This window comes from Cricetulus griseus, chromosome 3, assembly GCF_003668045.3.
Source record: "Cricetulus griseus strain 17A/GY chromosome 3, alternate assembly CriGri-PICRH-1.0, whole genome shotgun sequence".
Classification (NCBI taxonomy): Eukaryota; Metazoa; Chordata; class Mammalia; order Rodentia; family Cricetidae; genus Cricetulus; species Cricetulus griseus.
In genome coordinates, this window is record NC_048596.1 from 205907674 (window position 1) to 205935371 (window position 27698).

Genomic DNA, 27698 nt, shown 5'->3' on the forward strand with positions numbered 1-27698 from the left:
GGACCCAGATGGAAGGATGCTCTTAGATATTTTTGATGAAAACCTCCACCCTCTTTCGGTAATCGCCTCCTTGCGTTTCATGAGATGATTTAGTTAGCTGTCTCTTGCTCCTGTCCAGTGGCAGTCATCAGAAAACTTCTTTTTTCCTAGAAATCCGAAGTGCCACCAGATTATGACAAACACAACCCAGAACAGAAACAGATTTACCGGTTCGTTCGGACACTGTTCAGTGCTGCTCAGCTGACAGCTGAATGTGCCATTGTCACCCTGGTGAGTGTGAACAGCAGACTCTGATCGGGTGACTCTGGGTAAACTTGTGTACATCTCTGTGTCTTTTGTGAATGTCTGGGGAGTGTGGAGTGTTCTAAAGTCCCGTCCTAAAGTCATGTGTGAAGTCCCACTCAAAGCCAGTCAGTGCTATCAGTGCTGGCGTTTTCAGGGCTGGTGCAAGGTAGTATGGACCAAGAACATCCTCTATAATGTCTAGCTTCTTTTTGTTTACTCCCCACTATAATCTTAATGACAGCAGAATGTAGTTAGTCATATATCCAGGATGAGGTGAAATGTCAGTGAATTATGTGCATCCGTGCCCTAGATATATGAAGTATGACTGACTAGCTTCTGATTTGTTTTGTATAAATGTGTCTGTAGGGCATGCAGATGATATGGAAACCTGTATTTTAAGACCCATGTGAGGGAAAAAAATCTTTTCCCTGTTCCTCATCCTCTCATGCCACAGAAGGGCCAGCCTTGGAAACAGGCCCCTTCTAAGGACAAACCTTGAGCCTGCTTGTGTTCACTATTGTTTATGCCTCTTTTCTGTTATTTCTTTTATTCCTATACCTCATAGATGATTGGGACATTCTACAGGGCTACAAAGATCTACCCTTAAATAGTAAAAACTAGTGTTGTTCTGATTACAAATACTAAGAAGTTTGTATGTGTGCCTGTACCCTCCTCATGTGTGAGGTTTTCTTAGTAGCCATTCTTTGCTACATAGAAATAGTATAGAAAGAGCAGATGGAACCAAACTTCCAAGTGGGAATCTTAGTTAATGCATTCAACTTTCAATAGAAGCTCCAAGACTTTAAATAAAGCCAGTGTTTACATTTTCACTGTAGGGAACCCTTAAAGACTTTCACACTAGTTCTGTAATAAAGTACCATGCGCTGAGTGGCTTCAGAAAACAAACTTATCTGGATATGGTGACATGCACCTAGAGTCCTAGATACTTGGGAGGCTGGGCCTGGAGGATCACTTGTGCCCTGGAGCTCAAGGCCAGACTAGGCAACACAAAAATCCTGGGAAGTACGAGGTGGGGAGGAATGAGGAAGCCAGAGGGGGAGGGGGGATGGATACAGTGCTAGGGACCAAATCTAAGGCTTACTCATACTAACACAATAGCTATCACTGAGCTGCAAGTGAGTGAGTGCTGAAAAAAATTTGTATCTTCGAGTACTAAATATCCAAGTGGAAAATTTGTAGAAATTTTATAAGCAGGAAGCTGTAATTACTCTCTTCAAATAATTTGTTTCTTGGTCACAAGTTAGCATCTATAGAGCATTGATGAATGGTGTGAGTTTGGATAATAATTCTCATGCCCTAAAATAAACATGATAACATCTGAATTAGTATATACTTGGGAGTGGAATGAAACTGTCGACTTTTGTTGCTGACTGATGTTGTTGTCTTGACCTAGGCCCTAGTGGAGCCATCTCTGATTGGTTAAACCAAATAGTTATAAGACTGAAGGATTAACACCCAAAAAGAAATTGTGTCATTCAAATTCGGGCCATATACCTGACCTCACATAATTTTTTTAAATTCAGATTAGAATAATTTTATCATAGTTGAAGCTTTCTTTATGTCCTTGAGTTTTCATTTAATCTCCCACCCCAAAATGCCTTTGAAAACTTTTCTTTGTTTGCAGTAGTACTAAGTAACTCCACAGTTGACATTAACCTGTGTTGTCTAGAGATGCATTAGGACAGTCTTTCACATGACTGTAATGTGAAGTTTTAACTGAACAGTATCATTAGCACTATCTGGAGATACTGTTCATGAAAATCAGTAGAATGTTACTTTAGTTGTCATAGAACTAAAATATACTAGTGGGAATTTCCCCCAAAATACGGTGTTACTGACAGGTTCTGCTGAATCACATGCTAGTAAGAAGTGCTTACTGTAACTATCTCCTCTAGTGTAACTGCTGCTTTCCTCACATGTAACATGTTATGATGATGTTACAGTGATGTCCCTTTCCTTCAGTAAGCCCTCAAAGGATATCAGTAGCCTGACATAAAACATGCTGGTTCTTTTCAGACAATACCTAATGTGTTATTAGTATCCATCAACTAAGGTAATTTTAACTCAAAATAAAATTTCATACACACCTTTCTGCCTGAGCCAATGGAAATTATTTCATTGCAGCTATTAGCCCAACTCGAGTGCACAGAAACTTACCATGATGTAGAAGAATGTTGCATTCTACCGCCAGTTTCTATGAACTAAGAGACTTAGGGAATCCCAGTTTCTCTTTTCTGCTTTCAGTATACTTTTACATGACTTCTAATCTTGTGGAGAATGGCAAGAGTGTGTTGTCAAGCTTTGGGAAACTACAACCTGAGGTTCCCAAGATGTCTAGCTGAAAGTGATCCTGGCCCACTTAGTTAGTCAATAAATATCATGATCTAAAATACTACCTCACTGCCAATGCTCCAGTGTGATAAATGTCATTTAAAACTGGGATATCCAAAAGTTGTTTCTGAACATTTGCATAACTTTAATTTGTATAATCAACAGCAGGTTTTCATCCTTGAGACAGATCCTCAGAGCCAGCCACAAAGTTTCATGTAGAGCAGTCTATGCTCTGCCACCTGATTTCCTGTTCTTCCTGGGATAGCCTCTTGATTCTTACGGGTAACTCAGAAGAATGAGTTATTTGTTACTTTGAGCTGCCCCTCGGAATCTCATTGCTTTAGCTTCCTCCATCAGTGTCAGTTCTTTCCTGGATGCCATGAAATATAGTCATTTTCCCCATTAACTTCCTGCTGAATCTTCTTGCACTGAAGTTCCTATATTATTCCTGTCCCACTGAGGCTGCTCACAGTTGTAAATGGATGTCATCCATGGTTGTCTCATGTGGGATTGAGGGTGTGTTAAAGACAGACACTTTGGGAGCATCACTGTGTCTCAGCCTTGTGCAGGGTGCCACACAGTGGGCCTTAGAATCTTTGTCATCAGGAGCTTAGGGTTTACTGTAGGAAGAGAGAGGAAAAAGACAAACTCCCCTGAAATATGTCCAAATTTTTACTACTTCAGTAAGTCCAAGGTCTCTTATCACAATTTGCTAACTGTTTGGAATCTGAAATGTTAGTTCTTGCTGGGTATGTGTCACACAACTGTTTGTGTAGTCCCAGCACTGGGGAACTGGAGATATAAGGATTACAGGTTTAACCTGGGCTGTGTGGCATATTCCAGGTCATCATGGGCCACACAGTGAAACCCTGCCTCAAAGAAGCAGAAAGATATTTCTTTCCTTGACAGTTTTTCCTTTGTATTCAGTGTGTGTGTCCCAGTCCGTCCTGTGTAACACATGGTATCAGACAGTCATCAAAATCTACATCTTCATGATCTTAAAAATTGGTATCTATTAGTGAATCACTGAACACAGAACAGGGATCTTATTCTGTCTTGTTCTGCACATACCTGGCAAAGCTTGTTTCTGTGAGAGGAGCAGTGGGGAACTGTTAGGAGCCGTTACAAGCTCTGCGCATGCGCAATAGGTAACTTTGTAACTTTCCAGCCCTTAGTCTCCTCCCCTCCCGTGACGTCATATGGTTCGATCAGCTGACGTCATATGGTCCGACGGTCTTCATCCAGTCAGAAAGTAACAGTCTGAGGCGACGGTTGCCAGCCTATATAAGGAGGGGTTTTTGGGTGTTCAGAGTCTCTGCTCTGTAAGCTGATGCTCTTCCTCTCAAGAGGCATTAAAGCTTTACTGCAGAAGGATCCTGAGGAGTGTCCCCGTGTCGTTTTTGCTGGCGAGGTGGTTAGCGCGGGACATTGAACCCTTGATTTCTCAACACCTTTGGGTAGAATAGTTGCCCTGTATCTGTCTAAGGGGAAAGAGATGACTGCTGCTAGAGGAGCTGGCCCAGAAACCCTGCCTCACTGACTTTTGATTTCCTCAGGGAGCCAAGGTTTCACTTCCAGAAGGAAGTTTCTCTTTTGCCCTTGTCCACCCTCACCTCCACCCTACCCTGCCCCCAGCCTTTACTCACTATTTCCCTGTCACTTACTCTGTGCTCCTCACTTTTTTTTGTTGGTCAGGGCTATGAGAGTCAGAAATTCCATTTTCTTCGTGGGTACTTAGAAGTATGTGGAGTAGCCTTACATTCTCCATACAGGAGAGCGCCCCAACAAAGAGAAGGAGCCTCTGTCCCTGTCTCCAGCTTCCACCTTTGCTTCTCTTCACCTCGGGCCTTGGCGTCTGTTCTGCCTACACAGACTGGAAGTTAAAACTCAATCAATCCTGACTCCTTTGCTCTGCATGCTCACAACTTAGGGACTTCTTTTGATACATCTTAGACATAGCATGCAGGCAGATTTGCAGTCACCTTACATAGCCTCTTCTCTCTGATACCTGTTTCTAAGGACTATATTTAGCCAACTACATACTCCAGAAGCCTTGGGTACTTCCAAGGTGGATACCTTTGAGGTCATTTCCTGCAAATGTCTGGACTATTTCAAGACTGTACCCATTTCAAGCACTGTTCCTCTCTGTTCAGCGTAGTTCATAATTTTATCTTCCAGTGGCTACTTCCAGATCATGGTATTGCCCAGGCTCCTCTCTGACCCTGATCAGTCAGTGAGGCCACCTGGAGGCTCAGGGGTAGCATAGTCCCTTCAGAGGGATCTGTACTTAGGATTGGTGGGTGAGTGTCCTCATTCACCTGTTGTCTGGTGTTGTTCAGTCTCTCTGGTGCTGCCTGATGTCTTTTCACTTCATTTAGTACTTCTGCCAGCCCATGCTACTGTTCCAATTCTAAACAGCTTGCCAAAATTGAGCCTCTCCAGAGAGCCCCAGTGCCATATCTGGTGTGGGTTTTCCTTTTTTAAGAAAATTTCCTAGTTCCATCCATTTGCCTGCAAATTTCAAGATTCCATTGTTTTTTCTCTTTCTGCAGAGTAGTACTCCATTGTGTAAATGTACCACATTTTCTCTATCCATTCTTCAGTTGAGGGGCATCTAGGTTGCTTCCAGGTTCTGGCTATTACAAATAATGCTGCTATGAACATAGTTGAACAGATGTCCTTGTTGTATGAATGTGCATCTTTTGGGTATATGCCTAAGAGTGAAAATTTCTGGATCTTGTGGTAGACTCATTCCCTTTTTCCTGAGGAATCGTCATACAGATTTCCAAAGTGGCTGTACAAGTTGGCACTCCCACCAGCAGTGGAGGAGTGTTCCCTTTCTCCACATCCTCTCCAGCATAAACTGTCATTGGTGTTTTTTATTTTAGCCATTCTGACAGATGTAAGATGGTATCTCAGAGTTGTTTTGATTTGCATTTCCCTGATGGCTAAAGATGTTGAACACTTTCTTATGTGTCTTTCAGCCATTTTAGATTCCTCTATTGAGGATTGTCTATTTAGTTCTGTACCCCACTTTTTAATTGGATTATTTGGTGTTTTGGAGACTAGCTTCTTGAGTTGTTGTAAATTTTGGAGATCAGCCCTCTGTCAGATGTGGGATTGGTGAATATCTTTTCCCAATACGTGGGCTGTTGTTTTGTCTTGTTGATTGTGTCCTTTCCCAGACTGATAGCTGGGAAATCAACATGGGACTGATCTAGACCCCCTGAATGAGGGAGGAGACCTCAGAAATCTATGGGGCCCCTTGTAGTTATCCCTAGCATAGGAATGGACTTTGGGAGCCCATCCCACATGGAGGAATACTCCCTGAGCCAAGACACATGGGGGTGGGCCTAGGCCCTATCCCAAAGTATAGGACAGACTCTGATGAGCCCTACTGAAGGCCTCACCCTCCATGGGGAGCAGAAAGGGTATGGGATAGGTAGGGTGTTAGTTGGGGGGTGAGGGGGACCTGGGATTGACATGTAAAATAATCTTCTTTCTAATTAAAATTTTAAAATTAAAAAAAAAAAAATAAAAGAAAATCTCCGTCCTACTTAGGAAGCTTGTTGTTTAAACAGAATGTAAACTGCACTTTGTGTGTTTAGCATATTCTTTTCCACATGTGGCTTTTTTACATGTTGTAAATATTTAAGACTATAAAAATACTATATGCACCGGGCGTTGGTGGCGCACGCCTTTAATCCGAGCCACCGGGAGGCAGAGGCAGGTGAATCTCTGAGTTCGAGACCAGCCTGGTCTACAAGAGCTAGTTCCAGGACAGCCTCCAAAGCCACAGAGAAACCCTGTCTCGAAAAAAAAAAAAAAATGCTATATGCAAGAGTAATATATGTATATACATTATATATAAACACCAGCAGATTTCATCGTTATAGATTTTAGAAAGCAAGTTCTTAAAAGAGTATTGAGTATCTGAGTTTCATTTCTTTCTCATACATAGTTCCATTTTGTAAATGAGTATCATAAAAATTGCAGAAATAAGAGAGGTTTGAAACAGTCTAATTTAGATAAAGGAAACTAAAAGGCTTAGGACAGGCTTTTTTGAGAGAGAGAGAGAGAGAGAGAGAGAGAGAGAGAGAGAGAGAGAGAGAGAGAGAGAGAGAGAGAGAAAGTGCTCCTGAAGGATCCTCTGGAGCTGGAGTCACTGGGAGTTGTAAGGAACCTATTGTGGTTTTGAAACAGCAGAGCTTGGATCCTCTGAGCCATCTCTCCACCCCCATGACAGCTCAAGCAAGGGGCTTTCTATTTGTTTGTTTTATGTATGTGTTAAACTAAATTCTGTGAATTAAAAAATCCTGTATTGTTTGGTCTCATTTTCAAAGTCTGGCTGAAATTTTATTTAAACAATTTAAATGTCATTTCATCAGATCAGAATTACAGTGAGGTACAGCTCATACCCATCATGATGGCCATTCTCACCTTCAATACCTAAGATACGGTAACAAGTGCTGAAAGGGATTGAAAAAATCAGCATCCCACCTGAGCACTACTGAACTGCACATTGCAGCCACTATGGGGGAAAGCATGGTGACTTTCTTCTCACAGTGAAACAGAATTGCTATAAGGTCCAGGGGTTCCACTTAACTGCACCCAAAAGGAGCAAAACCTGACTTTCCAGTGTTGGCAGCATTATTCACAATAGCCAAGAGAAGAAGCAGCCTAAGTGGCCACTAATAGACGAGTGGGACATGTGCATGCAATGATGTATTTCTCATCCTTGGAAAGGAAGGAAGTTCTGATAGCACTACAGATGAAACACTACATTATGCTGAATGAAATAACTCAGGCACAAGAAGATAAATATTGTATGATCCACTGGTATAAAGTAGAGATGACAAAAAAAGCACAGTGGTGCTTGTAGGGGTTGGCAGAAGGGGGGCTTGGGAGGAATTACAGGGGCTGGGAGGGACAGGGGTTGCTTAGAGATACATATTTCATTGGAGGACAATAAAAGTGCTTCCTGATGGTAAAAATTGTTGCAGGACATTGAGCATACCTACTACTGCAGATATAATTAGAAATGATTGAAAGGCTTTGTGTTGTGCATGATTGATAGATTGATTGATTTTTGAGGCAGAGTTTCTCTGTGTAATCTCCCTGGCTGTCCTAGAACTCATTATGTAGACCAAACTGGCTTGAACTCAGAAAAATCTGCCTGTCTCTGCCTTCGAGTGCTGGGATCCAAGGCATGTGCCATCACCATGCATGTTGTGTGTATTCTACCACTAACAATACAGGTTTATCAGTAGCCAAATGTGAATTACAATTACAATGAAGTTCAGTTTTTAAAAACTACAGGAAGGCAAGATGATCTCTGTGAGCTATGTAGTTAGACACTGTTGCTTGGGGCTGGACCCTGGCAGTTCCCAGAGAGGAGATAAGGAGTCAGTGAGGGAGGATCTTACAGCCTGACTGACTAGTGGCCAGAGTGCTGCTTTATTTATATAGAATTCAGTAAGCAGGGATAGATTCATGTTGTTTCAAAATATAGATCATAAAATTTTTGGTTTTGAACATGTTTCACTTCCTCTTGAAAATATTTTAGTCATCATTGATAAACTGTTACGGAACAAAGTTACCATTTGCATTCATTTTCCCTCAAGTTTAATCATCATTGATAATTCTTAAGAATCTAGAGGCATGTGACAGTCTGTTCTCAGGCTAGTAGCTTTTGTGGCTACAAGGACACTAGACTAAAAATCTCCATGCCCAGACAGTTTGCCATGTCCCCAAGCAGTATATTATTAACTCTTAGTGATCATAGTGCCCAAGGAAAATCCTCAGGACAAAGCTGCTGCAGTTATTATTCAAATTCTGACATAATCCAATGTTTACTTTATGTATTTATAGAATTTGTTTATATGTCTAATCCTAGCATTCTTTTGTTCTTTGGTCATATGAGATCACAGTGGCTCTGCATGAGCTAACCTTTTTAAGAAAGGGAGGTCCTGACATCCCATTCATTTATCACCTTTTTACATCATTATTTGTCCATCAATATAAATCTCTGTGTGGTGCAGAGGTAACTTCAGTTAATCTAGTTTTGTTGCTGTATATGTCACATACTTGTCTGTGTGTATAGTAGAAAGAGGCTTGCAATCTGATCAGTAGCCAATTCCTCTAGCCCAACGAATCTTGTTGATCTTTAAAGTTTACTTTGTTTTGATTTCTGAATAAGTACAGGGACAGATGTTTCAAGAATATCTCACAGCCTCATAATTAGACCTGGCTTCTTTACATGTGTTACAATCTCCAAGACATAAGGAAGACCTTCAGGTAGATAAGGATATCTTCCTAAAAGCGGGAGGGGTAGTATGCTCAGGACTTTCCTGGGGAAACTTAGAAGCAGTACCCTGGGAGAAGACATAAATGATTTGTAAGAAATTTTCCATCAATCCAATATCCCCAAATTGTACAAATATTAAAAGTCCCCCTAAGTGTGCAACAGGTGTAGATCAAAACCAAAAGTGGCACAGTGACCATCATGCACCTCAGCTTTGTTGTATCTTTGTCAAGCAGCTATGCTGACTCTATGACTTTTGCCATTCCCATCAGATATAACTGTGCTACCCAGTCTTTACAAACAAACAAACAAAACCTCTATAATGGCCAGCAAGATGGCTCAACGGGTAGAGGCATTTGCTTCACATCCCCAGAACCCACAGAGAAGTAAACAGAGAGAGCTGACTCCATAAAGCTTTGCTCTGTCCTCCACCTATGCAGCACATGTCGTCACACAGCATACATACGCAGAAAAGGTTTTTAAAAATAAAATTATAGGTCAATGACTTCTTGGAAATGATCTAAAATCAAGTGTAAAATACCTTAGATAAAAAAATGCATAGGTTTGCAGCCTTTACATACTTTATGTCAGAATATATTTTGACCTGTGGCTTTTGGGATTTATGTCAGCCTCAATATTAACAAGATCAGGTATGTTTTCACTGTTACAATGTGTGACCTCCAGCCAAATTCTAGAAAAACTTACTAGGTGTTTCAGCCTTTTAAAAATGAATATGTCCTGGTACAGTTACAGCTGTTAGTTTAGTGTTTTTATGGGACTCCTGTGTATGCGAAGGAGGGTTCTCTGTTTCTTGTGCCTTTTCTTGGGCTCTTTTCCTTCTTGTGGTTGTTTTGTCCAATTCCAATGTGTTAGTTTTTGTTTTATCTTCCTATATTTTATATTAGTTGCCCTTAGAAGCCTGTTTGTTTTCTAATGAGATACAGAAAGGAAGGGGATCTGAATGGGAGGGGAGGTGGAGAGAAGCTGGTAAAAGTAGAGGGAAGGAAAATTGTCATTAGAATATAGTTTGTTTAAAAAATTATTTCCAATAAAAGAAAAAAGCATAGGTAAAAATAATAAATATCTTAGATCATATTTTTAAGTATGTTCAATAATTTTTTCTGTATATTTGATGTGTTTTTGTCATTATCCTTCATTTGCTTGCTCATATAAATGATATCATTTTCAAGACTTTTTTTAGTGATTACAGCAGATATTCATATAAAGAAATAAGTATGCCAAGGTAACACCTACTTAAAGGACTGTTGTGGTGGAATTTATGCTAAGTTTACTGGGGTGGAGGAGACAACTGAAGGCATTTAGCACTGGTTTCCTCGTGTCTCCTCAGGTATACCTTGAAAGGCTCTTGACGTATGCAGAGATTGACATCTGTCCAGCCAACTGGAAGCGCATTGTTCTGGGAGCAATCCTGCTGGCCTCTAAGGTGTGGGATGACCAGGCTGTGTGGAATGTAGATTACTGCCAGATCCTGAAAGACATCACAGTGGAGGACATGTAAGTGTGGACATCAGTCTGTTTCAGGACTGAGTTAGAGGGATACCATGCCTCTTTTGGATGGTCTATATAGTATACAGTTGCCGGGGTCCAGCTTCAGCTCGGGTTCAGGTTCTGAGACAGGGAAGGGGTGTTGGCACAAGGAAAAATTCTAAACACTAAATGGATTGTTCTCAATGGATGGCCCCGAATAGCTCAAGCCATCTTTATTTATACTTCACATTTTCTTACCAGGGTTACATGAACAGCTTTATTATTGGCTTCTGTGTGTTACTTTTAAGAAGTACATATTTTAAGAAATACATCAGAATAATTATGAAAGTCCCTATTTTCCCATTTATGCTTCCCCAAATATACTTTTCCAACCCCCTGCAAAACCTTATTCCAGACATAGAATTCAGCATTTTCACAGACTTAACTAAATGTCGAGCCAAGACACATCCTGCTCCTGCAGCACTTATACGTCAGCCAGCAGCTACCTGCAGTTACGAAGTCAAAAAGGAATAGACATGGGCACAATGCTTTAAAGACAACTGTGTTCTTTCATGTCTGCAAGTTACAATTTTATATAGTTCCCCCCCCCCTTTTTTTCCACAAGAGGGTCCCATGTCACAATCTGTCTGTAAAAGGCAAACTCAGAAGCACTCTTTCCCATCTCACTATACTATACTTCTTCCACCAGTATAAATAAGCTCCTCTGTATGGCAAAGATGGATCTCTCCACCCCCATATTTTACATTGCATTTTTCCCTGTTGAATCATACTAGATCTTATTGTTGGTTCTATATGCTTGGTGTCCAGGGGACTTACTCAACAGTTGACACTATGTATATGTATACCTGAAGCCTTTTGTCTATTCTATATATGTGTGTCCTACTCTCCTTTCCAGAACTGTGAGACAGGGTTAATGTTCCAAGTGTTGTTTCCTCATATATACACAATTGTCTCTATTGAGTCAGAAAAGTTCACAGGATTAGAAATTGTAGTTAGTAATTCCAGATAAGAGATTTGAGAAGCTTTAGCCCCTGCTGAAAGTTAGGGGGAAATATTAGAAAAAGAACAGAATTTCCAGGGAAAATTACAGCTGTTACATGTGTGACTGACAAAGTAAAACTAAAAACTGCCCAAAGAATTAAAAGAGCCTTCAAGCTACACAAATTTTGTAAATTCTTACAAGTGAGAGTCTGTTTCCACAGGTACCTTGCCCTGAGGAAACCTGTTGAATAGGTAGTCATATGATGATCAGAGACTAGGCTGCATGGCTTCCAATATAGAATGAATGGATTTGGCTGAATGTTGTCAGGCTCCTCAGAGAAAATATAGTGAACTGTATTTCTCATCATAGTGATCATGAATAGGTACTGGCAATACTTTCTGGTAAATATTCCTTTGGGGGTTTGTATTTGGGTCCTGTGTTGCCTCAGACCAGACCAGGAACAAAGCCCATGTTCCTCTGTGTGCAACAAGCCTAACCCAAAAAGCTCAGGAGATTAGTTAAAATGTTGGCATTTAGCTTTGGCATATTTGGCAAGTTCAGATACTAAAATTCAATCATGTATTCCTGAGGCTTGATGTATACCAGCTTCACCCTGCCATTCTCTCTCCAAGAACAGTGGAGGAGCCTCCATATGGGGAGAGCTGTTCACCTGGTTCACAAGGATCATGTGAGGATTTCCTAGCTGGATCAGACCTTAGCTTCTCTGATAACTATTAGCTGAGGACCTCCACACAAAGTCCCTGAAGCACTCAACTCCAACCACCTGAAGACTATTCTGGTTTATCATCATCACTTCTGGCATTCTTTGCTTGGCTTAGCTCTTCAGCTAAGCTCCTAAAGGAACTTTCTAACAGGAAGTTACCATTGTATCCCAGTTAGGCCACCTTATTGGGCCCAACAGCCCTGGCACGAGAACCTTAATGCAGCCTGTGTGGAAGAGTCACCAGGCTATAGGCACATTGGCATGCTGGCCTCAAATCCTCACCAGCCTCCCCTACCTCTGCCTCCTGCCTCAATGATACTGTGTGATATCACTTGAAGCCCTGTGTCCTCAGAACTCTGCTTCTGAGCCCTTCCTTTGGCTGCTGCTTCATCACAGCAAGAAAAACAGGAAGTTGTTATTAGACGATCTCACAAGAGAACAAAATCCTTTACCATATTTCAGGGTGAAAAAAGCTTCTAAAGCACTGCCATTCTGACCCACGGGAGACAAATGCTTAATGCATAACACTAGCCCATGCTCTTATTAGGAACTCTTCTTTCATTAGCTCCCTGATACCCTCCAGCTCTTTGTTGCATGCCAAGGTAGAGCCAGAATTTGTATTTCTTCTCTTGGGAGCAGATGAAGCCAAATTCAACTATCTATAATGTATTTTAAAATGACTTTTTTCCCCTTGAAATTCAAGTCCTTTTCCACATACACATATGCACACACACACAAATCTAGAAAATTTGACCAAAGTTCATTCAGGTGAAATTCAGTGTAAAGAACTGTTTGGGAGCTGGATATAGAGCTCAAAGGTGCCTGGCACATCTAAGATCCTGGGTTGGGCCTCCAGCAGCTACGAAAGAGAGATTGGACCACACTCTAAATGGACCTTCAGTGTCTTAAGCAATTATATATAATAATAAGGTTAGAATTTTTTTCATGTAAAGGTTTTCTTAAAAACTGCTTCTTCATGATTTGCAAGCATTATGGCTCATGTAATAGTAGTACCCATGCAAAAGTTCTGTATTCCATATTTTATCAAAAGAAAAATAATGGTTTTTTTACACTGGTGTCTGTCTTTACTTTGAACCCTATTGGTGACCAAGCTTACTCATTGACAGGCAAGCCACAAGCTAACTCTCATCAGATCATACAGCATCTGCTGGATGGCTTCATGTCGGTGATTGAGCACACATGAACACTTGGCTCTAAAGCGTAGACTATAATCAAGTTTGATGACAGAATCTTGCAATCCCCAGTGCTTGGAGGTAGAGACAGGAAGATCCAGAGTTCAAGGCCAGAGTGTCAATAGTCCTCTTGAAGAAATAGGTGATCTCATCCATGGACTTGTTGGGCCGCTCACCTGCCTCTGGAGACTACAAGCCTCCATCAGGTCTGGTCCTTTCTTTCCTGACTAAGTGGCAGCCTGTTGAGATGCTGTGGGATGATCCCTCCATTTGTTCTGAGAGCCAAAATTCTTATTTTGAATAGACTAATCTGTGCTGTATATATATGTACTGAAAAGCTATGTATTCTCCAGAGGAAAACTGATGGCATGCATGAAGATATGTGGATGTAAAAGTCTGTCTTGTCCCACCTCCTCTCTCCCTACCCCCATCCACAACAAAAGAAAGCAGGCCACGGAATTCTTCCTAGTAGGGCATCAGTGAAAAGAATGCTTTGTGGTGATCCACCATGATCAAAGAGGTCTTCAAACATTCTAGCTTGACTTGACCCTCCCAAAAAAAATTTGGGAAAATTTTGTCTGTCCACTACATATGTAAGGTGATACTAAAACTTTTTCAATAAGTATGATGATACATACCTTTAATTCCAGCAAGGAGGAGGCTGATACAGGAGGATCCACAAGTTGCAGGCCAGTCAGATACCAAGACTCAAGTGATGGCATGTGGACAGGTTTCTCTTCTCAAGTGTGAACTAGAGCCTGAGTACCACCATTATCCATATTCTCAGAGTCCGAGGTTTCAGATTATCCCCTTTTCTAATTGAGCTCTATTTCCTTTTGAATTCTCCTTCATTAATCTTTTCCTTAAAATTGTCTGTAACAGAAAATGCATACAGAATGAAACTGAACTGCAGTAGTCTCACTTATAAAACTTCTCATTAGAGCACAGTTGATGAGGGCAGTATGAAGAGTCAGGTGTGATGGCATACACCTGTAATCCCAGCACTCAGAGATAGGATGAATTCCCAACCAGCCTAGACCCTACCTCAAAAACAAGAAACTATGAATCTATTTATAAGACTTACCTTATTGGACACCTTCCATTGGCTTCCTCCCTTGCTGGTGGAACACATTGCAAATCTGGAGGAAGAGAGGGGGGGGGGAAGGAACACATCCTGCTTGTCCTTCCTTAAATATGAGTCTCCCTGCTATGTCACTTCCTGCCTGAATTACCACTTCTTTACTACATTTCCCAGAGTCCTCCTGCCTAACTTGCTGCCTCATTGGCCAAACAGTACTTTATTCAAAAATTTACAAGATGAATGTACACAGAAGTACATTCACTTGGGCGCCAAGTAAAGGAAAAAGCTTGTAGATTCACCATACCTTTATTCAGATAAATACCAGCCAAACACAAGTCAGAGCGTGCCCAGGGGCAGCAAGGCAGGGAGGCCAGAGTGAAGGGGCAGCTGAAGGGGAAGAGAGCATTCCATGTGCTTGTGGTCGCTTAAGAGCCCATGCTTCGTCATTCTGACCTCACCTTGACCACGCCTTAATAGGTCAAGCACACCTGTAGCCAGCCCATAGGAGATGTGGTTACAATGTCTCCCCACAATTATGAGATAAACTAAATCTTCTGAGAAATAGATCTATTCATGAGATTGGTATAGCTGATTTTTCTGTTTCATGTACAATTACCTAGTGACATAATTTATTTCCATTGTTCGCTTACCTTCTATAATAGCTGAGAGACTGTGACATTACAAGGGATTTGGTATATTAGTACACTGAATTATTTTGATGCTTTCAGAGTTACATGCTAAAATTATAGTTATCTATTAATATCAATTACCTAATTCTACCAGGTACTCCTTTATTTTGCTATTAGCTGGTCACTGAAATTATTTGTTTTCTCAATACTAACACTCCAGGAATTCTCAATACTAACACCTCAGGATGAGGAACCTGCATCAAGCTGGATGCATAGTCTGCTCCCTCCCAAAACAGAAGAAAAGTGATGGAAAGAGGCCAAAGCAATAATGTGCTCCTCCTCAGAGGTGATTTCTGGCCGGTCAGCTTTAGCAGACAAAGGTGATAGTTGCAGATGAAGAAGTCTTTCTTTCATGCTGCTGTCTTTCTTAGCATGCTTGAAATAATCTTTTTTTACTGCAGGTAAATGTATATCCCAATATAAAGACTAGGACCCACACAGAGCCCTGTGACAGGTTATGACTATTAGCAGCCAAATTAGCTCTCCAAGCTCTTCAAGTCCTGGCCCATAAAATTCAGGCTGTAGCCATAATTGGAGACAGAGTTTTTAAAGAAGACATCAAGCTAAAATGGGGTCATCAGGGTGGGTCCTAATCAAATATGTCTGGTGTCCTCACAAGAGGAGTTTAGACCACAGACACACAGAAAGGTGGAACAAAAGAAGTAGCCATCTGTAGCCAAGGAGAAAGGCCTCAGAAGATGCCTTGGTCTTGGCCTTCCATCTTGGAGAACCATAGGAAAACATCTGTTGCTTAGGACAGATAACCCAGTCTCCCTGGTGTTTTGTCCTGGTTGCCTGAGTGCATTATTGCAGATTTCAGTGTTGGAAAGTATGTTCTCACTTTAACAAATACCTGAAAATGGGAACATAGCTTTGGAACTCAGTTCCAAAGGCTAGAAGAGTTTGGAGACATATTTTCAAAAAGAAAGCTAACCCTGCATTCTTGATTATTGATAGAAGTGGAGAAGTTTATGACACTTCTGTTCAGGGCTCAGAAAGAAAATATCAGTGAGGATGGTTATTCATCTCAGGTGTAAGTACAGATACTGCATCGTGAACGGACTGTCTTGCTAATGAGACAGAGGGATCTCTGATGACGTCTCAGGCAGACAATGAGGAGGATTAGTGAGAATTGAGGAAAGGTAAGCCTTGACCATGATTTTGTGGAAAGTAAAATAATAGAATTCAGCCAAAGGGATTTTTGAAATAAGTGCTGAAGATGTACTTGATTCTTACTTCGTTGTCAGAGTAAAATATAAGCGGAGAGAAATAAGCTAAAGAAAGGGTTCTTAACGAAGATTGAAATGTTCAGGTTGAGTGTTTGGAACCTCTTAGCTTTTCATATTGTAAAAAGTGAACCAGTGCTCTAGAAAGAGCACTGCAGTGTGAATGGACAATGTGCTACAGAGGTAGACTTGGTTGAGTCAGTCATGTCATCAGGTTGAACTAAAAGGCACAGGCATAGGACAAAACAAAGATTGCCAGACTTTAGGGATTCTGCAAGACATGGAGACATGGATTCTTCTCCTGAACTCTAGGGAAGTGTGTATTCCCAAATAGGGCTATTATCCAGTAACAGAATGGCACGCAAGAAGATTCATCTCAGCTGGAAGGTGACTAGAGTTTGCCTTCCTATGTTTTGGACTTGCTTGAAATTCATGACCCCTTTCCTTCTAGATATTTCTGCATTTTGCAGAGGGAATGTCCATCCTGTGTCCACCCTTGTATTTTAAAGTGGAAAATAACTTTAGATGTCCAGGTTCACAGCTAGGAAGGAATTTTATCTCAAAAGGCACACCTGGAATTTCATGCATTCCTGATTTCGATCATATTAAGGTTGTAGGCTTAGAGGCAATACTGGAATGGGTCGTGGGTGGGATGAAGTGAATGTGTTCTGCATATGAGGTAGACTTGAAGCTTGGAGGCCAGATGACAGTTGTGTGAAGAAGTTCTAACCATTTAAAGACAAGGTCTTTGAAGTGGTAAATAAATTTATGGCCAGTGGGGTAAACCCTGATGCAGTATGACTGGTGTTCTGTAATCAGAGAACCTGAGGACATAGATGTCATGGTCAAGACTATGGGAGACCCAGGAGAAGGACTACCTGTAAAACAAGAAAGCCCCAGAAACCACAGATGCCAGCCTCCTATACAGAGGGAAGATTGTGTTGCCTGTGGCATTTGTCACAGTAGTCTTGGCAGACTAATAGGCTGTAAACCATTGAAAGGTGGGGTTACCCAGGAGTCTGTGGTCTTGAACCACATTTGTGGAGAGAGGGCCTTAGAACTATCATCTTGCTCTGGTTTCTTTTGAGTCATGAAGTAGAGCCCATAAGACTTAGATTTTCTTTTCTTTTCTTTTCTTTCTTTTTTTTTTTTTTTAATGAACCCTTGATCCAGTCTTTTGCACTAAAGTTCTGTGAGTCCTCTGAAATAAAATGGAACATACCATCCAATTGACTGAAGAAAGAAAATGCCTCTTAGTGTGGTTGGGAGTAAGGCCTCCTTGGAAACAGGGCCTGGGCCAAGAGAAAGATTAACTCTGCCTCCTCAGCAGTAGGCTGTGTCCCCAGGATTCCTAAGCCAAACAACTCTCTGAAGTGTGTGCCTGCTGACCCACTTTGTTCAGAGGGTGGCAATATTGGGTTTACATGTCCACCTGACCTGCACTCCTGCCTGCAACCCTCTGAAAGAGTAGTTGGTTCCATCTACAAACTTATATGGGTCTCAGTTAGACAGTCACGACTCCAATACCAGCCTGATCCTGTGCAGGTAGGCATAGACCACAGACTAGCTGTTAAGTAGTTGCCAAACCATCACAGTACAGCTTTGAACACCAAAGGATCAAATGATCATTGCTGTAGATGGGAAAGCAGATGTCGAGGCCTGGCTGTGTTGAGCTCCGTGGGCATTTATAGCTTGTATGCGTGTGTATGGGTGTGCTTGTGTGGACATCTGACAACCCTGGGTGTCAGTCCTCCCTTCCACCTTTAGACAGGATCTAGCTACTGTATTCAGTAGGCTGGCTGTCCAGTGAACTTCTGAGGATCCTCCAGTTTCCAGCTTCATTTGGAGCATTGGAATTAGATGTGCACTGCTGCACCCAGCTCTGACTGGGTTCTAAGGATTCTAAGTCAGGGCATCACATTACCCTGTGATGTGATGTGTAACTTCAGGGCAAGCACTTTACCCACTGAGCCATCTTTCTAGCCTCTACTCAGACATTTCTAAGAATTTCACTTGGCAGTTTGTATGCTTTGCATTTGTTTACAGTAGTCCTATAAGGGCCATTTTCATATATATTCTAGGGAATCCCAAATGACCAGAAGCCAAGCTACTTTTCTGTGTGTCACATGGCAGGTGAGGACATAGAGAATCTCAGTCCCTCCGTACAAGACTGAAGTCTGGTTTTGTTGTGTGAATTCTAATTGGTGTTAATAATAAAAATCCAGAGTCAGATATAGGGGTTAATGTTGAAAGAACAGAAAACAGAGCAGTCAACCACTAGTTCTTACTCTACTGAATCCTCAGACCAAAGTGGGTGATCCTGTCCCTACAAATCCTCAGACTGAATGCAATGAGTTCCTGTCTCTTCCCATCTTAGATTCCTCTCTCCACCCAGCCATATCACTCCTGTCTCCACCTCACTAGTGCTGAGTTTAAAGGTGTGTGGCTCCCAAGTACTGGGATTAAAGGTGTAAACCACCACCACCTGTCTCTATTTCTCTTTTAGACTGGATCAATTTATTGTAGCCAAGGGTGTCCTTGAACTCACAGAGATCCGCCTGCCTCTGTCTCCCCAGTGCTGGGATTAGAGGTGTGTGGCATCACTGCCTGGCCTCTGACTAACTTGTGGCTAGTCCTACAGTCTGATCTTCAGGCAAGGTTTATTTGTTAAACCACAAACAAAATATCAGCACAGTTGGTGGTTAAAATATGCATAGCATGAAACTTTGATTTTCAGCATGTAATAAATGCATTCTTGCTGTTGTGCAGCCATCTTTTCTCCTCCAGCCTAGCCACCATCTTTTTGTGGGTCGGTGTGCTGCTCACAGTACCTCATAGGAGTAAAATCACATAAGGTTTACCTTCTTGGTGCTAACTGTCCTTGTTTAATGTACTTGGAACTCATTCATCTATTTTATGACCTGTCATCATTCTCCTCCTGAAAGAATGAATACTCTTTTATTTTGTATACATTGCCCCATTTTGTTTTACTCACTCACCTGCCAGTAGTCACTTCCTGGTGCTTTCTTCCATGTTGCAGTCATGTGAATCACAGTGGCATGAGCATAGAGACCCCTTCTTGGGAATCCTTCAGATGTGTACTTCCCAAAGGTTGTTGCTACATTCAATAGCTTTTGAAGTGAGCTCAGTGCTCTGGAAAGACTGGTGGGGGTACCAATTTAGGAGAATAACTCTACTTATGAGCCCAACTTTCAGCTTAACTAAATGTCACCAGGGCAGTTGTGTTTCTGTACTGTTAATTTTTTTTTTTTTTTTGAGACAGGGTTTCTCTGTGTAGTATTGTAGACCAGGCTGGTCCCAAACTCACAGAGATCCACCTGCCTCTGCCTCCTAAGTGTTGGGATTAAAGGCATGTGCCACCTGTGTTAAACTTCTAAAGGGAGCTTTCATTTATTCACTGGAATGTGTTCCTTATAAATGTTGACATCAGAACTGTTTCCTCAGGATGACCCAGATGAAGGCAGGAAATCCATCAAGCCTAAGTCTTTTGTTAGTTTCCTATTTTTTACCACATGATAAATTCATTCTGTTGAATGAAAAATCAAAGCTGGAAATTATTTTTATTTTATAAATCTTGTTCACATCTGCTAGGCTGGCTATGAACTCATGATGCTTCTCTATCGAAGTTCCAGAATGCTGGGAGTATAGAAATGTGTCATTCTAAGGGCTCACTTTGAGGCCACTCTGAGAGTAATGAGAAGAGATTTTCTTCTTAGAAGAAGCTCTGCAGTGATGCCCATTCCTCACCAGGAGGCAGGCTGTACCCATAAGCTGCTGCTGCCTCACACTTAATTAAATAAAGCATAGTGGGTTGAAGTTTAAAAACAAAAATCCTAAATAACACTAATTCAAATTCCTTAAAGAGAATAAAATTCAGCACAGCCTGTGCATGTGGTACCTGTGAGCTCCTTTCACAAGAACATATAGAAACAAATAAGATTGTTCTGTTTAGTCAAATAAAAGACCCGAGAGCAGTGTCAGTCGGAACTCTGTCAGCAGTTTGCTTAACTGACTGCTTTTTTTCCTTCCATCTATCGGCATTCTGTGTGCTTGCTGGGATTTCAGTTCTTTACCCAATGGCTGTGGCTCAGGTCTTAGCCCCTGTACCTCAGCTGCTTTGAAGTGTGGGTCTCTATGATTGTCACATCTTCTGACACCATAATGAAGTGATTCTTAGGCACAAGTTGAATGGGACTCGGTTTAGACTGGAAGCAAGATAGTGCTGCACTGGCTCAGGTCTGAAGAGTGGTGCATTGGATGGACAGGACCCACACCCAAGTTCAGTGTCACAACTTGGGAAGCGAGGCCAGGCTTCTAGCAGGTGGGTTCCTCTGGTGGCAGTTCCCCAATCTCTGACTGTCCCTTCCCACCAGAGCGCTACCCTCCTACTCATATCTACTTTCACTTGTCTAGAAAATCACATGGTGTGAAAACGAGGTGTCCTGGCTAAGAGAGATAGAAGCCGAGTATACCGAACAGTTTTAGGGTGCTGTGTCCAAAGGTCAGAATCGGGTGCCCCAGGGTATTGGCACAACCAGGACCAGCTCCCACAATAGTAACAAATATGCCTACTGTGGAAGATGAATGAGATGTTCTCAAGATTGAAATTTGAAAATTCACTCTGGCTGTTGTCATTCTTTTTCATCAAAATAAAAGTGAGCTATCTGGATGGACCTAGACATTTTCTTTTCACTGTGGAGACCCATCTGGCAGTCAACTCCACAAGGGACCTGTTACAAAGTCCAGTCTGCAGACCAGCTAACCTGGGGTTGGAGTAGAGGTGGTCTTTCAGCTTCTTTAGCATGTTCCCCCTCTCCCAGCTCAATGCCCAGGCTCCTGGAATTCCTTTAAGGGCTGGAGCTGAAATTGAACCTTTCCCCTAGGAAGTCCGTAAACATACGAGCATGCGTGTGTACATGCGCCCCCCCCCCCACACACACACACACATCCTTATTGAAGAGGTATAATCCCAGCTACAGACACCAGCTTCTTAGGCATCTCCTGAGATTCCGGCTGTCCCTACAGCTCTTGATGGATTCCTCACAGGTGAGAGAGAAGCATTGTCTATGTCAGGCCTTAGAGACACGCATTTCTCTAAAGCAGTTCCTGTTGATCATTCAGTCAGGCTTCGTCTTTCCAGACTCCAGCTCATGTGGATTTGCCTTCTAATACCTATTTGGTGGTAATATTGCATAGCTGGTGTTCAGTCAATCAGTTAATTATATTAATTTTCTTTCTGGAGCATATAATTTTCCAGAGTCTGGTTTTCAGTGGGTTGGCAGCCATTCCTCCTAGTGGCAACTAAATTTGGCCATTGTTGCTTTTGTTTTGCAGGAATGAGCTGGAGCGACAGTTCCTAGAATTGCTACAGTTCAATATCAATGTTCCTTCCAGCGTATATGCCAAGTATTATTTTGATCTCCGTTCTCTGGCAGAGGCAAACAACCTGAGTTTTCCCCTGGAGCCCTTAAGCAGGGAGCGTGCCCACAAGCTTGAGGTAAGTGGATTCACATACCACTGCAGTGCATTGCTCCATTACCATCTCTGTGCTTCATACTTTGTGTCTCTCAGTGTATGCTGTGAAATGAAGACATGACCCTAGATGGGTGGCTGGCCAGTTCATTAACTCAATATATATGTATACTTCATTTTAACCTCCATATGACAACTTTTACTTAATGTATACCAAGTCTATTTTAAAATGAAGATTTTTTTTAAACATTGTGTTAATGGTTTTACTTTGTTTTGTTTTTATGATTATAAGCCCACAAAAATATTTCCAAGCATGTTTTTTTTTTTTTAAAGCAGGAAGCTGCCAAGTAACCTTAGCAATTGAGAATCCAGAAAAGCTTTTATTGTTATGTTATTTCTTTTTTTCTCCTAAAGGATTCATTTGTCATGGTCTAGGTTGAAGGCTGTTGTTCTAACCTATGACTGTTTATCACAGCAAATGTATGTTTCCACCAACTCTACACCTTTGATTTATAGCAGAGAGCAGGAACGACAAAGGCAAAGTGGTGAGAAGGAACACTAGTGTGGCCCCCACCCCCACCCTTTCATTGTGTGCTGACCCTGATCTCATCCCTGTGGACTTCAGCCCGTAGGCAATATAATCTCAGCCATAAACCCTGTTCCAGTTTGGTTTCTATGCTGTGATAAAACACTGGCCAATAACATCTTGAGGAAGAAAGAATTATACTTCTACATTGTAGTCCATCTTTGAGAGGGAAGACAAGGCAGGAACCTAGAGAGAGAAGGAATGGTGCTTTATGGTTTACTCCTCATACATTGTTATATAACCCAGGACTCCCTGTTCAGGGGTGGCACTGCCCATCAGTCAGTCTGATAGAGGCATTTTCTCAGTTAAGGTTTTGTCTTCTCTGATGACTCTAGCTTATGTCAAGTTGGCAAAAAACTAGCCAACACGAAGCCTTCGAACACAGTGGAAGATGGAAGAGACCTTCTTCCAAACTTCCTAAGGCCTTGTGGTGCTTTCTCTACTGCTTGCCTCCCTCTTGGGATTGGTGCTCAGACAAGGCCAGTAGTTGAATAAAATCAAGCTAGAGGTGGAAAGTAGTTTTGGTTTTGGTTTCTATGTAAGTTTTATTTAGTATGAATTTCCATCACATTCATTCTGCTGAATACTGTTGTTCTAGTTTCCTTTCTAGTGCTGTGATAAAACACCCAGACAGCAACATGGGGGAGAAAGGGTTTAGGCTTAAAATTACTATGTTACAATCTGTTATCTCAAAGAAAGTGAAAGCAGCCAGAGACAGCACAGCTGAGAACAGAAGGAGAATAAAGGTATACATGCTTAGTGTTCAGCTAACTTACTCTACTCTTACACTGTCAAGGACACAAAGCAGGGAACAGGGTACCCATAGTGGACAGATTTTCCTGTATCAATTAAGGCAGTCAGGACAGTCCTCTATAGACAAGCCTATGGGCCACTCTCTGCTCTAGACAATTCCACAGTGAGACTCTCTCAAGTGATAGAATACCTTCCCTGTTCCTGTTCATTATACTTGAACCTTGTCAGTTTGGACAAGGTTCTAGTTTTTTCTTGAGAGTTGTTAAAAGAGCAAGCAATTAAAATAGTTTTGTTTGGGGTTTTTGTTGTTTTGTTTTGTTTTAATTTTGTATACAGGGTCTCTCTATATAGCCCTGGCTGAACTCACTATGTAGACCAGGCTGGCCTTGAACTCATAGGGATCTTCCTGCCTCTGCCTCCTAAGTTCTGGAATTGAAGTCTTGTGCCACTATACCCCTCCCCCAACAGTATTAATCTTAAGAAAGAAACTTACTTAGTAAAGCAAGGGAAGAGGCTAGGATTAACACGGAACTGCAGGGGGATTTTGATGTCATTTCACCTGTTCACATTTGCACCCCATGGCTCTTGAACATGTTGTTGTGTGGTGGAGGACAAGAGCAGAGTACCTTTGCAGGCTGGGTTTTGTCTTTTTAAAAATTACTCTCAGGTGGGCTCAGAGTATTTTTACTCTGTCTACATGTCAGAGAAAGCTATTGTTACCACACACAGTCTGGATAAAAGTAAATACTGTTACCTGTTGCTATTATGAATTCAGACATAAGCTATTTATGAGAAATAGCACTTGCTAATCTTAGGAAATTTAAATAAAAGAACTTGATCCAAAAATTCTGATGCCCTTGAAGAATCTGACTTGTGCTTTTAATGTGTTCCACCTGTATTGTGTGCACCATGCATGGAGTGAGGTTCCTCAGCCTGGTAGTCTGTCTGCTCTCCCTCTTGACCATCTGGCTTCAATATGGATACCTGTCTTATTTCTCTCCTCCAGTCCTCTTTCTCTGCTGCTGCTGAAGCTACTTTTCTAAAATGCTGTTTTGATTTTAGCATGTTCTCTTAAAAAGTACTAACATATATGTGCTGTCTGAAGACTACTACAAAGTCTTCCTGGCCCTGAGTGGTCTCTCTGTCCCTCAGAACCCATGAGTCTGGTCTCACCGACACCCACCATGTCAGTTGGCTCCTATCTAGACACCTTATCTTCTCCATCATTATAATGGCTGTCTCTCACCAATGTGGGTGTCCCTTGTAGTAGAATTGGGCATCCCCTCTCAGAGTTGGAGTTGTGGTGAGCAGCAAGGCCAGCAGAGGTGGTAGTCTTGCAGAGTCCCTTGCTGAGGAGTCCCCATGGAACTTGGTGTATGACCTGCACTGTCTTTCTCCCTCTCAGGCTATCTCTCGTCTCTGTGAGGACAAGTACAAGGACCTGAGAAAACCCACGAGGAAGCGTTCAGCAAGTGCTGACAACCTGATTCTGCCACGGTGGTCCCCAGCCATCATCTCCTAACTGGGGCACCCTCCTGAGGCCATGCCATCCCTCAGTTTCTCCTTTTGTTTGAGAAAAGATGAACTTGGGGTGGTTTGTTTTTCTCTTTTCCTTCTGTTTTTAACACCTAGCCCCATCAAGGCTGCCTTCACGCCCGCCTCCATGCTGCGTTCTGTACGCAGAGAGGCTTTAAGGGACGTGAAATCAGTGTTCTGGAACCCAGTATCAAGCCTTCTTGGCCATTGTGAACAGCACTTCTTTCATGGAGGAAAAAGACTCTAATCCTGGAGGAGGAAATGAAGGAAAGGGAAGTTGTGTTAAAGCAGAGAGTACTTGATACTGTTTCTGGGTCCCTGTCTGGTTATAGATACCAGTTGGAGCCAGAGGTAGGTAGCAGAGTTGAATGCCCATCCAAGTCGGGAGATGCACACTGTGCCCTTGGAATGGGTATGCTCTATAAGACTTCCTGCATTCCTTCTCGCTGCTTTCCTGGGACTGGGGAGGGGAGTTGTTTGTTCATTTTTATTCTGGTTTGGTTTTGATCCCACAGAGCAGAGAATATAGTTTGTACCCACCATGGCACAGACATCCAAATAAATAGTACTGATTGTTTATCTCTGCACCATCTCTTCTAGCTGTCTTCTGAACTTTCTTCCTCACAAGTAAAGTGTGCTTGTTGTTTCTACACACCTGTTTTATAAGAATGTCTTTCAACAATAGCAGGATTAACTTGACTGTAGTGCTGAACCAAAAGTCTCCCTCTCCTGCCTCACCCCAAGAAAGTTCTATCTAGATTACATGGGTGCTTGTGCCTTCCAGTTTTCTTGGAATTGGTTGTTCTTGGTTTTGTTTTTGTCACCCCTCTCCCTCCCAGGTTCTCTTTTTCTGCTAACATGAAGGTGTAATTACAAACTCAATCAGAGTTTATGGCTGAAGGCAAAGGTCCTCAGCATAGGCATCCTGGATAGAGAAGCATCCAGGGAGCCAGGTTTGCCTGACCTCATTGTGAGGAGCCGTTCCCTGTGCTCCCTACCTGGTCGTTCTTCTACTTCCATGTCCATTGTTGCAAGCAATATTCTTGACTTTTATATGTTTACTTTAAATCAAATTTAGTCTATTTGTATACAATTTTTTTAAAAATCTAAAATTAAAAAAAAAAAATGGGTTGGGGGGGTGGGTGGGAGGGTATTCCAATGGGAAGATCACTAAAGGGAAAAAAATGTTACTATTTCCTGAGGTATTTTTCACAGAATGATTGAATAAAAAAAAATAACAACTCAACTTGCATTTTCATTGTGGGTGCTTGGAGAAGCTACACAAACTGTGAAGGCTCATGCTTCCTTAATTATAACCAACTTTTGTGTTTTCTGACTGTTTCTGATTTGCTTTGGGCTACATCAGAATCTTTTGTTGAATAAAATAAAAGGGTTAAAAGACCCTGTCAATGAGAAAACCTGAAGTCTAATAATCCAAGACATTCATGCACAAGTGCTTTGCTTCTGCTCATCTTCTTAGGTTGCAGTGACCGAGGTTTGTGAGTTTTTCCTTGTTTGAGACACTTGAGACAGATGCTAGCATTCAGTTGGTTACACCCTCCTCTGTGTGAGCTAGGAAGAGTTTAGAATTGTCTGTTAGTTAGTGTTAAATACTCTAAAATCACATGTCTGACCCCAACAGGCTTCTCTCCATGGAGCAGCACACTTTGGAAGTGGAAGGAACAAAATGTCAAAATCCCAAGAGCCCGGAGCCAGAAATATTAGTCAGGGTTCAGTAGAGTGTGTGTTATGCAGTCATGTTTCCAATCAGAAATATGAGCAAGTTCTGGCCTAAACTTCCAAAGCAGGAAGTGAAAAATTAACTACCCTTCAATTACACCTCTGATAATTTGTTCTGAGTGGGAAACAAAGTCAGCTTCTCGCTTCAAGAACCTTAAACAGAGGTCGAAAAGTGTAGAAAATGCCATTTCGTATTCTCTCATCTCTATAACTCTAAAAGGAGCCTATTTTTCTTAGCCAAATATGAATACCTCTTAGATGAAATCCTTCCTCTCATGTATAATACCTTATTTTACCAGCCCATTTCAGGAAAGAAGTGCTGACTTGATAGCAGAAATCTTATTTTTATTCCTTTTATTTGAATGGGAGATTTGGAAATTGACTTATGTAAATATTTCAATGCACCTGATACTATTTTGTGGAGTTTATTAAACTACTTTAAAAGATTGTACAGTCTATTTATTGTATGTGGGTACACACAGTCTGATATCTGACATCAACAGTGACTCCTTACAGCCTGGCTCAGTTTTATTCAGACTGTTGGCTATTGTGTTCAAGCCTTGTGCACTGGACTCTACCTCTGAATAGGAAACTTTTCCCTACGCATCAATGAGTGTTAATCTGTATTAATTAGTTGTGTTTCTTGCACTGAGGATTTCAGTTGTACCTTTTGGCTTGAGTCACTAGGCATGTAGACCGAGACCCATTTCATTTTCCTATACAATGATAAAGACTTACTTTTTGTTCTCTGGTTGTCCTAAGTTTGCCAAAAGAAAAAGAAAAAAACAAAACAAATCCAATAGTATGTGTTAATAAATCATAGTGACTGTTACTTGTTTGCAAAGTAGTTCAGTGTCCAAGACTGGATGCTGTTCAGGAATGCTGTCTCACAGTGCAGCCTTTAATTGAGAGCGCGTCCTCATTTAAGGATGAAGAAAGCCACAGTTTGATGACTTTAGACTTGATTTAAATAGCAAATACAATTTTTTTGGAGAGGAAACACACATTCTGGTAAATTTTGTTTTATTCTTTCAACTGGGAGAAGAAAGGAGTTGAGTTTAAGTGAAGTTAAAAAGTAATGAGATCCTGAAGGCCCTAGGGGTGCTTTCATGCCTTAATGCTCAGGTGAGACCAGCTATAGCCTCACACCTTTCAGCTGTTGGGCCTAGCTCTTCTGTGTTCCTTCTCCATAGCCTTTGCCTGGGACATCTCCATCTTGGGGTTTCCCTTGGTTCAGGGGATTTT

General features: G+C 41.7%; 1 protein-coding gene across 1 annotated transcript; it reads left to right on the plus strand.

The window, feature by feature from the left end:
• Positions 1-26900, plus strand: Ccny (cyclin Y; the record flags this gene model as incomplete). The annotated part of the gene is given in 5 exon segments (XM_035442767.1): positions 1-58; positions 151-270; positions 10290-10456; positions 21701-21863; positions 24583-26900. Coding segments are annotated over 5 exon segments (625 nt in total), but the record flags the coding sequence as incomplete, so codon positions are not given.
• Positions 26901-27698: the final 798 nt, after the last annotated feature.